At 34.0% G+C, this 12,772-nt stretch overlaps 1 protein-coding gene across 1 annotated transcript; it reads left to right on the forward strand.

Annotated features, from left to right (window-relative positions):
* The first annotated feature begins 551 nt into the window (after positions 1-551).
* Positions 552-11,814, forward strand: LOC109704288 (ethylene-responsive transcription factor ERF113-like). The gene is made up of 2 exons (XM_020225051.1): positions 552-947; positions 11,288-11,814. Exons 1-2 carry the CDS (start codon positions 743-745, stop codon positions 11,812-11,814), a joined length of 732 nt encoding a protein of 243 aa, XP_020080640.1. The 5' UTR covers positions 552-742.
* The last annotated feature ends 958 nt before the right edge of the window (positions 11,815-12,772 follow it).

Here is a 12,772-nt window from a genome sequence, read left to right on the forward strand (position 1 = left end):
CCCCATAGTTTAAAGTGTATCACTTTTGTACCCTGTAGTTTTATTTTTCTCTTTTTGTTATCTTCTTCACTAATTTTTTCATTAAATCAATGATAAAGTTAAAACTAAAAAATATTAAAGTGAATATTCGATAAACTATAGGTGAGATATATATAATCTGAAATTTTTTTGTATATGTTTTAACGAAAAGTTAACGAAAGGGCTGACGAAAAGATAAAGATAAAATCACAAGGTACTAAATCGATATATTAAATCTCAGGATATTAAAATGAGAAAATACGAAACCACGGGAATAATATTTAAATTTTTTTTTTTTTTAATGATATACAACTATGTATCTTTCACATATGAATGTTCCAACAAGTTCCTGCTCAATATATATTATTCAACATAAAAAGACCAAAAAGAATATAATATTTTCACATAAAAATATATATAAAAAAAAAAAAATCAGAGGGCTCCACAATTCTTGGCCTATAAAAACTCAAAAACTCCCACTCCCCAACTAATAATAATAATAACTTTTCTCTCTCTCTCTCTCCCTCTCTCTCTATACATATACTCTCTCTCTCTCTCTACATATACTCTCTCTCTCTCTGTTTCTCATGCATGTACCGTACACGAATCCTCATCATCACGATCGACGTTGATCGCGGAACGGACGGCGGAGATTCGAAGGAGGTGGATCGGAGGAGGACACTAGCGAGGAGGAGGAGGAGGAGGAGGGGAAGAGGAGGAGCACATGTTCGGGCGCTACGACCCCGCACGTGCCGAGCAGGACACGTCAGCAATCGTCTCCGCTCTCTCGCACGTGCTCCACTCGAGCTCGAACTCCGCCCATGGGGCCGGGGCCGAGCCGGTCGGGGCGAACCGGGCTTCCGCTGAACCGGCCGGTTCGGATTCTGCGGGGATGAATGAAGTAATAACACGACCCTCCGAGGACCAAGGTGCATAACGATCACCATAATATAGATAATAATATTATTAGGGTAAACTTAATTATATACCATCACTGTGATTTCGTTCTTTTTCATTTTAGTATCTAAGATAGTTTAAAGTGTATTAATTTAGTATCTTATGATTTCATTTTTTTCTTTTCGTCAGCTCCTTCGTTAATATTTCGTTAAATTATATACAAAAAAAACTTCAGTTACTCCGCCTAGCTAGGTTTATCGAATATATATTCATTTTAGTACTTTTTAGTTTTAACTTTGTCACTAATTTAACGAAAAAAAAAAAGTGAAAGAAATAATAAAAATAAAATAAAATAAAACTACGGGGTACTAAATAGATACACTTTAAACCACAAGGTACCAAAGTGAGAAAGTGCGAAATTACCAGAATAGTATTTGAAGTTTTTCCTATAATATATTATTATAAGTTTCTAGATTTTTTTTATTTTTATTTTGCCCTCTTACGCTTTCATTAATATTCACTCAAAAATTCATTATGAAATAGAATAGCAAACTGAAAATTTTTACAAGACCATGCGGGAGCGCAGTGTAACATTTTAAATTACAGGGTGACAAGTAAAATGAGCTAATAAATTACAGGACGATAAAGTGAAATTTTTGAACCACAGAAGGGTAAAGTAAAAATAAGCTATACCTCCGGGGCAATTTGAAGTTTTATCTTTTTAAAATCCTATAAATAATTGAACCTCAAGTACGTAAAAGTTTTTTTTTCCATAAACTTTAATTCTATGTACACAGCAGAGATAAACCTAGTTTTTGATATACAATGATAAAACATGCACTGGAATTCGCATCTTGGGCGATAATGTAGAAGAGCTAACAGATCTATGATTGTTAATAGGTAGGGTCAACAGATGCAGCACTACGGAGTTTGGGGCCTGGTTCGTGTGTGGTCGTTTATAAAACAAATTGATAGATAGCTGATCGTAGATATCGATTGACAATTTAAATTTATATTCGCTATTATAACAAGTAAAACGAATTGGCTCGCGACAGAGCAATTAGATTTCAGCCTCCTCTACATGGGTGAAAGTTCAAAGAAAATTAGAATCTTAATGTAGTAATTAGATTTTTACAAAACATAAATTCTATAAGTATGATTAGCCTAAAGAAATAGTAAAGTATATCATTAGATTATATTATATTTTATATAGAGGTAGGCTACTAATGCTGATGGAAAGTATACGAATGTGATGATATCGACTTTTTGGCATTTAAATCCCCCCTCTAATCTATCTTAAATTTTGGATTAATATTATTTACGCCGATGATGGGACACTCAACCTATGATAGTTATGCAATACTAAAGGCGCGGACCAGCAATCATCCCACCATATAAGTCTCAGATCCAAATGTCAAATGATATAAATAAACATCAATCCTTAATACTTTCTATGTATAATAGCTTACACTTTTATACTCTATACAAGAGTGTAGAGAAAGTGGATAGAAATAAGTATAATAGACATCAATATATGATTATTATATTTCGGTCCTTCGGATGATGGATGTGCGGTAGTATTTATTATATATTACTTAGCGTAGATGGATTGTATTGTTGAATATATATCTAAAGATGACAAATGAGTCAAAAAGAATATATCTAAAATATAAAACTGAGTGGCCCACAAGTGCTTGGTCTATTGATAGCATTGTATCTGACTCAGAATATATATAATTATATATTGCTGTATGTTATGGAACACGGAGCCGTCCTGCTTCCATTTGTTTTCGATATTTGATTTCAGAATCGACGTAGACGTTCGTAGAGTTGATTCTAGAGTATTTGAAGTACCTGAAAATAAATTTTTGATTTCTTTGATATATTTGCCTAGTGATGCGAAGGCTCAAAATTCAAAATAATTTAATTGCGGTGGTAGCGATGCAAGTTTAATTTAAGTGTAAAAATAGTCCAAATCACAATTTAATAAACAAATCTTTATACATATAAAAATAGAGATCTAATTTGATTCTAAAAATGTTAAATATCTACTCATGATATTTTGTAGATTTGTTTTTCTAGCTGTTTATATTTGAGCGCCGATTGATACTAGCAAATGATATCGAAAATGGGCAAAGTTATTTTAGAGACTCAAATACGCTAATAAGTCTAAGAGCCGATCTTATTAAAAGTTGATACAGAAAACAAAGTGACAAGAGCCTCGTGCTTGCCATAAGTATCCGTCTACGCACTCTATATATATATTATTATAATATATATATAGAGAGAGAGAGAGAGAGAGAGAGAGAGAGAGAGAGAGAGAGAGAGTTGGACTGGGCTACTATTAGTAGCAAAACTCTATTGTTGCTACCAGTTTTTTAGCCGTTGGATCAACTCTTTTCATTATTTCTAACCATTGGATTAAATATTATAACCCAGTGGGGACCACTCAACCCTAGGGGGATCACTCAACTCTAACCCACTAATATCATCCTGACCCTACAATTTTTCATCCAAGGGTTAAAAACTTAATAGCAAAAAGAGCGTTTTACTATTAATAGTATTTCAGCCTATATATATATATATATATATATATATATAGTTCGGCTATGGTGCTTGTAAATTTTTTATCATTGGATTTACACCTTTCATCATTTTCAACCGTTAAATTATACTATTCAACCAAACGCCCACTCAACCCCAAGAAGCCGACATCATCTTAACCGCACATCCATTAATCCAATGGTCAAAAATCTACATGCATCAATAACTTGATACTTTTAAAAGCATAAGAGCTCAATTCTATATATAGAGAGAGAGAGAGAGAGTAGGGATGCAAACGGGGCGGATCTGGGGGCGGGACCGCCCCGACTAGCAAAATCCCGCCCCGTCTCCCGCCCCGAATCCGTGATGGGTTAAAAAATACATCCCATAATTCGTCCCGCCTCGTAACCCGCCTCCCGCTGGTGCCCCGAATCTGCCCCGCCAACTAATATTTTTTATAAAATTATAATATTATTAATATTTTATAAAATATAAATTAATAATTTTTAATAATATTATATATATAATTTAACAATATCAATTATAAAAATCAAAAATACCAATCACAATTCAAAACAAAATTCAAAAGTTTCAAATACATTAGAAATCAGAGTACTAACTTATTTGTATTTTGAACTTTTTGTAAATATATTATTTTTTACGAATATTTTTTAAAAAATATAAATAATTTTCGAGGCGGATTCGGGGCGGATCATGGCGGGACGGATTCAGGGCGAATTCGGGGCGGGTCAAAATTTTTCCCGTTTTCTGCCCCGAATCCGTCTCGGATCGTAAAATTTATCCCGTTTCCTACCCCGAATCCTTTTATTTTCTACCATTTACTGCCCCCGTCGAGGCGAATCGGGGCAGGAGCTCCACCAACCCGGATCCGTTTGCATCCCTAATAGAGAGAGAGAGAGAGAGAGAGAGAGAGAGAGAGTTGAGTTGGAATACTACCAGTAGTAAACGAACTCCATTGCCACCAATTTATTTTCGATGATAGAGCCTCCAAATCGACGATCAATACTATTGAACATAGTCTATATCTGTCACGCCCCCGCCCCAAGCCCGCTACCAATTTGGTCCGGATCGAGCGCGGCGAACGGACGCCGAACAGACAGAGTCTCCCCTGTCCGCCCAAGGCTCAAGCGACGAGATCATGTACACAAGTTCCCAGAAAAAACACTCGTATACATACATGATCAGACAATGATAGCGAGAGCACAAACAGTGCTAAACAAACAAAAGCAAGCAACACATGTAAAGCATACAAGTGATAAAAGAGAGAGATGTACTTATCTATTGATCCATTTAACTTTATACAATTATTACAACTTGTATTCTTCCAAAACTATACAATGTATACACAATCCTCTCAACCTCACCCTATACATCATCTACGCTCAAACATAAGTACAGGATAGGGCTAATGCAAAAAGGAGGAGAGCTAGCTAGAACATGAACCACTAGGGCGCTACGCCCTTGCCGCGATCCTCTCCCGGGACGCTCGAGCTCAGACCTGCAATGTGGTGGAGTGAGAACTACGAATAGTTCCCAGTGGGTTCGGCCGCCGACTCCGCCGATCTCCCCACTAGGTCTTAAGCAGGCACAGATAGATATGCAGATAGATAGATGTATAAAACTGAGAACGGAAACGGTAATAAACAACTACGATCTATCAATGCCTCAATCCAGTGAAATGCATGCATGGAACTCATAATAAAAAGGCTGGCTATCATGCTACCATGTTCAACAACAAGGTCACTTATCTGATTACCCAATCTCTCGGCGAATGCAAAGTTCGCTCACAGTCTCACGTCTCTAAGTCTCATAGGAGAGGTGGCTAGCTATTCACCTACTCCGAGACCGCCTGCGGACACTACACTAGTCCAAGGGCACTACACTGGCCCCCTCGCGTGCCAAACTCCGGAGTGCACTACCTGTGAGGAGCTACCTCCACAGGTGCAGACAGGCTAAGTGAGCTCGATCCAATCTCATGAACTAGAAACACCCTACTCAACCAGGGGTGATAGCAACATAGTATCTCAACTATACTAGCGTTCTCATGCCACTCTTGCACTACATAATGCCACTCGTTCAATGTTTAGGGTTGACTAGATGCCACTCGTTCTCTTGACAAGTTCTCGATACACTAGTTTCCAATACACTAGGTTCACATTCACATAAACATATTCATCATATATATAGGGCAAACTATCTCATAGTATTCAACTCCTGCATACTAGGTTTTCATTCATGGTATCTACAACCTATACATCGCTAGCATGCAAGGATATGCACAATTACATGTAACACCCTATAACGCTATATCACAATATGTAAATGATCAATAATAAAACTCAGACATAAAGAGTAGCCCGACTGCTTCGGGATGGCACTCCCCCACCTCGTGGTAATGCCGCGACTCTTTGTATGCGATTCGCCGACTTTTCGACGCCTCGTTGGCCTTCTAAGCGAAAACGAAGCTCCGAAGGTCTTCTTAGCGATAACTCCGCACCCACTCGACGGATCGACGAACCGTCTTCGCTGACGCATTCAGAGACCTAGCAATTAGGTTTGCGACCCATCAAATTAGATCAAAACCCTAGATTTGCCAAAATCCTTAATCGAAGCCCTAGATCTCGATACTGGAGAAATCCGCGGTGCGAGCTTCGATTTCGAGCTCGAACCTTCTCCCTAGCTTCAATAGATTCCATTTGAACCAATTCCAAGCTATAAAACCCTAGCTTCCTAAATCCGCCATTAAAGGGTTTGAGGTTACCTCAATACCAATCTCCAAGCTTGAAGAGGGAGAGAAGAAGATGATCTTCTTCTTCTTCTTAGTCTTCTCCTTCTCTTTCTTCTTCTTTTCCTTCATCTCCTTCTTCTTCTTTTTCTTCTTCTTCTTCTTTTCCTTTCTAGAGAGAGAGAGGGAAAGAGTATGAGAGAGGGAGAGAGCAACTGAGGGAGAGAGAGGGGTCCCCAAGCCCTCATATAGGCCATTTTGCAACTAGCCCCCTCAACTTTTCATTTCCTGAAACAGCCCTCCCTGGGCCATTTTCGCAGTGAGGGACCGGTCCCTGCTCGGGGAGACCGGTCCCCGAAAGCTGCACAACCAGGCAGAGGGGATTTCGCGTTCGGGAACCGGTCCTTGCCTGAGAGACCGGTCCCCGGGAGACCGGTTCTGAGAGCAATACTTTAGGGACTTAGCCAAATTTCGGTTTTCTCCCGCTAGGCACAACTGTCGGCGACCGGTCCCGGCCTGTCAGGGACCGTCTCATCAGAGACCCCGCAGCCCAGCCGATGCGGACCGTCCCTCCTGCAGGAGACCGTCCCGAAGCATTTCTGCCCCAGTGCAACTTGCACTGCCACTCCGGCGGACCTTTCCTTATGAACTTTGACAATCATTACTCCGTCGGACATTCCCGAAGCCTACACACTCGAGACCCAGGTCCGATTTAGACGAAGTCAATCTAGATTTCAGAGCAATTCATTCCTTAAATATCCACTGTTGAAGTATTAAAACCAATTTTAAATATTTTTCGACAGTATTGAACATAATGATCAGAAGAATTTGTAAAATTGTAATAATGTTAATAGTCAATATGAGAGTTTTCTCTTTTACAGTAGAATTAAAAATATCGCCAAATCAATTAATTTTGTTCGAAAAATTCTTAAATTTTTAAATTGATACTATACCCTTGATTAGAATTAAAGATTCCTATCATAACTTTTTAAGGAGTAGTTCATTGTTAGCCGTTATTTTCGTGTGTCACTTGAATGGACAAGAATAATATCAAAAATAATATGAAAATTTGATTTTTATATAATTTAAATAGTTAAATCACTGTTCAAGCGGTTACGATCGTCCAATTTAGAGATCCTATCATTAAAATAACATTAGCGTCAACGCCTGTTTGCTATAATAATATTCTAGTCAACTCGTTATATATAAACATGCTATATTGGAGCATAATATTTTTTTTATATCTTTGATAAGTAGATAATAGTATTTAACTACCAAACTATTTTTTTCATTAATCTAATGCCAAAAAATTGACACTAAATACAAATTATTACTATCAATACTATAAAGGATGGATATATTTTATTCTAGCTATGTTAACCGAACGTCGAGCCTAGTCATGTTGACTTGTTAAGATTTTTGAGTTTAAATTTTGGTGTCATAATCTAACTTTTCTTCTTGTTTTTTTTTTTAAAGATCGTAGCACACTACCCGCTTCGTTTATTTTATTTAGAAATAAACTTAGTAGAATGTGAATCAACTAGGGATTCAAACTTGGAATTCAGATACAACACCCAAGTCATTTGTCAGTTTGCTCTAGGGCCGTCGGTTCATGATCCTAACTTTAAGAGCCATAAGCATAATAAAATTTAATAATAATAAGAAAAGGTAAAATGGTGTAAAAGTTAATAAACTAAATATTTATTTAATTATTGATTTTAAATTTATTATCATTTTGTTAAATTTTACTATCCAACCTTTTAAGTTATTTGATTTGAGCCGGTGAACCACAATTTAACTTTAAAATTTAAACTAATTTTTAGCTTTAATAAATTTATAGTCGCAGGGAATCGCACAAATTATATTAATTAAACTTATAAAAAGTAAAACACATATTTAAATTTTAAAATTAAAGTGTCATTGACTAACTTAAATCAAATGAATCGAAAAATTCGATATTAAATCAAGATTTTGAAAGATTAGATAGTCGATTTAAAATGGTTTATAGTTCAGATAAGTCAATACATAATACACATACTCACAAATGCACAAAGAGTGAAAAATAATTTTCTCTCCAAAAACAGATGAGAATAAAAGTTCAAACAAAATACTTTTAAATGTTTAGGAGTCGATTGTACAATTTAAAAGTTTAGTAATCAAAATAAATTTGGTTAAATATTGAAAAATTAATTAAATTGTGGAACGGGGCAATTTACCCTCTGTGACAATATATCAGAAATGTTATCCAAAAGATTGATCTGAGTTTTTTTTAAGTTTGTTTAAAAAAATACTTTAAAATTTTTTTCATAAATATGAGACCCCAGATAATTCTATATAAAATATGTAATAGTACTAAGAACTCTTAACCCAACTATAGTTTTTTAGGTGATGGTTAGCTTCAAAAGGTTAAGAAAATTAAACGGGTTAGAACTGAAGTAATTTTAGACTGAATGACCACACTTGGAAGTAAGGCGGGTCGGCTAAGGCTAGGTCGTCGCAATGGATGCGTATGGTGGAAGTGAGACTTGTATCGGTAGTCCTCGATCTTTAGACTTCTTTTAAGTTTGCTCCTCGAACTTCTAAATTCTTTTTAAGTGTTTAATACCCTAAACTTTTAGAACTATTTTACTTCCCTTCTGGTTTTTATTTTCTGTTAGAGAAGAAAAAAATTAAACTCTACATCCCATTTTTTATCCCACCTAATACTGTAATCTATATATCACATTGAGTTTTACTAATTTTCTCTATTAAAAAATTAAACTATTAAATTAAAAGAAAGAAATGAATAGAAGACTCACTAATAAAAAAAACTAAGGCCCCATTTGGATACGCCTAAAAACGTAGCATAGTTAAACTATGCTACACCGGTAGGAAAATAATCCTATAAAGCATTTGGAAGAAAAAAAAAAGACGTAATTTTTGAAGTATAATTATACTATACTCCAAAAAATAGAGTAAAATTATAATCTACTTTAACCAAAGGAAAAAAATTCCACCATTTTGAGCTCCCTTACCCCATAGATATATCTAAGTTCTAAATATTAAATTTCAACATAAAATTTTAAATTTCAATCTAAATTTTATATTTCAAATTTAAAAATTTTAAAATTTAATTTTAATTTTGATTTTAAATTTAAAATTTAAAATTTTTAATTTCTAATTTATAATTTCAAATTTTTAAGTTTAAAATTTAAAATTTAAATTAAAAATTAAAAATTTACAAATTTACAAATTTAAAATTTAAATTTGAAATTTGAAATTTGAAATTTTAATTTCAATTTTTAATTTTTAATTTTCAATTTTCAAAATTTAATTTTCTCAAATTTCAAATTTCAAATTTTAAATTTCAAATTTCAAATTCGAATGTTTAATTTCAAATTTTATATTTTGAATTTCAAATTTCAATTTTTAAATTTTAAATTTCAAATTTAAAACATAAAATTTAATTTAATTTTTAAATTTTTAAATTTAAAATTTAAAATTTTATTTTTAAATTTTGAATTTTAATTTTTTAAAATTTTATTTTAAATTTTTGAATTTTAAAATTTGAATTTTAAAATTTTAAAAATTTAATTGTTATAAATTATGTGGAATTGTACGATATGTATCCAAACAGCTTAAAAATGAAGCTGTAGAATTTTTTTGTAATTACATTATTCCGTATTTTATTTAGACCAAAGCCGTAGAATAAAAATTTCATGAAATTTTTTAACTATGCATTCAAACAGGGCCTAAATGCAAAAAAAATGACTTGGGCCGATTTTCGCTTGAAATGATGATAGGCTAGGCTGAGTAAAGTCATGTTCAAAATAAAGAGAGGTCGGTTGGACCAGATTATAATCGAGACCTGAAAAAAACTATATATGTACATTTTAAATAAATTAATTATTATTTTTTGACAGTTGAGAACTTTGAAATTAGTAGTTAGCGTGAGCTTATCCTGCAAGGACTCATACGAAGGGCTTTTGATTGTTCCGAGTCTACAGAGGTCAATGGGTCGGATTCGGGGCAGATTTTCAAAAATTCGAACCCGAACCCGACTCCAAACCCGAACCCGACAGATTTTAAAAATCTATATCCAAACCCGAATCTGACCAAAAATTCAAAACTCAAATCCGAACCCGAAATAATTATTTCTCTTTTCAATATTTTAAAATATGTTATACTAAATCCAAATTCTTAAAATACAAATTCAAATATAACACCAAATTTTTATAAACATATTATATGTAATGTAAAATAAATTTGGATTTAGGTCGGGTTCTGATCGGATACTGTTAAAATTCATATCCGAATTTATATTCGTCATATTTTTATTTTTGATATCCATATCAGAAACCATATCCGTTTAGCATTGATGAGTAAATCCACTCCGTTCGGATCCGATAAATTTCGGAGATCCGTACCCATTGAGTACAAGTTTTTTATAGATATCATAGGTTTGGCAAACTCTATCATGATCTTTAACAAAATGCCAATTCATTATTTTTTTTTGTCTGTTATTTTTTTTTTTGAAAGAAAAGATCAGAAAAGAAAAAGTTGTTGGAGGAGAATTATTTTCTCTTGTTTGGTTATGAAATACAGAAATAAAAAAAATAAAAAAATTAAAAAAAAAAGAGAAATGGAGAAAAAAAAATTTCTTTATAATTGTCAATTTTATTTCTCTCCACAAGTAATTAATTAGGTAAAGTGAGAGAAATATTTGCTTTTCTTTCATTTCAAATAACACGATAGAAAATTACTTTTTTATTATTTGCTCTCTTTTTTTCTTTGTTTTTTTTTTTCTTCACTAGTGTAAACTTTTCTTATAAAACGTGAATTATCTCTCTACCTCTATTTGTTTATTTAATCAACTCATAATTTTGGAATAGTAATGAAGACCATAGGAGGCGGAAAAAAATCTTTCATAAATAAAACATTAGGATATGTATTTTAAATCAATCATACTATGCAACGTGATAAAGTAAAAAAGTCTAAAACGATGCTGTAATATAAAAATTTGTTCTTATATTTACATAAATATATTTAATTGGATGTTATTATTCTTATATAAAATAACTGTTACATAAATGATTATTTTAGAAAGGAGGAAGCACTACAGAGGAGTGCGGCGACGGCCGTGGGGCAAATGGGCGGCGGAAATTCGCGACCCGAATAAGGCAGCGCGGGTGTGGCTCGGCACGTTCGACACCGCGGAGCGCGCCGCCATGGCCTACGACGAGGCCGCCCTCCGGTTCAAGGGCAGCAAGGCCAAGGTCAACTTCCCGGAGAGAGCAGTCCTCCTCAAACACCACAACGTCAACATCGACCGCAGACCCGAACAGCCGCCTCTGCTGCCGCCACCGACGATGATAAATCCTAACACGACGACGACAACGACGGCAGCGACAGCGACAGCGACAACGACAGCGACAGCGACAGCGACAGCGGGGGCGTATCCAAATATTATTCAATATGTAAATATTCTGCAAAGCAACGAGGAAATGCCTTCGACGTACATGGATTTCTCTTTGGGGCACATCATGACAAGTAGTAATGTGGGTTCTTATAGCTCTTCTTCTTCTGGTTGTTCCTGGTCTCATGGTGAGCCCAGGGAGAAAGATACATAGTTGAGGCCAGTGTAACACTCATCACTATTAAGGTCTAGTTAAGTTTGATAATATATATGTGGTGGCCAAAAGTACTTTAATATTATAAAAAATTTAAAAATTTTGAAAGTGTTTTCAATCTTATTTTCTTTTATACTATAGAACTGAGATTGCAGAGAGAGAAGATTATAATTTCTTTTGAAGTACAATCTATAATATATATATATAAAAACGGTGCTTTTAGCCATCACATTACTAAACTAATCCAACAACGACTATTTCTTTACCGTTTTGTATCAGATTGATTATTTGATAATATGGTATCATAGCTAGTCTTAAGGAAAATGAGATTCCATATTTTAGTATTGTAAATTATTATTTCGTATGTTTTTATCAACTCATATGACATGATTTATCTTATTACTTTTGTATATTTTTAGACCATTTACCTAATCGCTATTCATGTGACATGATCATCAAGACTATTTCTAGATCATTTTTTATTAGATTAATTGTTTGAGCAATATGGTAGCAGCGCAAGTCCTCAGAAAAAAAAAAAAGAGAATCTAAGTTCAAGGTATAAATTCTTAATCCATGTTTCTGTTGTTTCATATCTCTTCTTTTAACAAACGTGGTATGATTTGTCTGATCGCCGCTATGCATATTTTGGACAATTTCTATGATCATTAAACATGTAGCATGGTAAAGACACTCTTTGGATAATTTTCTATAGGATGCCGCCATCTCATTAGGTTTTACTTTAAAATACCAAAAAAAAAAAAAAAGAAAAAAAAAAGTGGGAGAACATCTAAAATAAGTCCTTGAATACTGCCTTGCTTATGATTGCGATGATAGTGATGATTAAACATCATGGGGCCACTTGTGTTGACAAAAAAGAGATTTAAAAATATAGGAAGAAATTAAACATAAAATAGGAATTACACGGTTAAATTATGATCTATCTTTACGCAAACGATCG

The sequence above is a fragment of the Ananas comosus genome, unplaced genomic scaffold (genome assembly GCF_001540865.1).
Source record: "Ananas comosus cultivar F153 unplaced genomic scaffold, ASM154086v1, whole genome shotgun sequence".
Lineage (NCBI taxonomy): Eukaryota > Viridiplantae > Streptophyta > Magnoliopsida > Poales > Bromeliaceae > Ananas > Ananas comosus.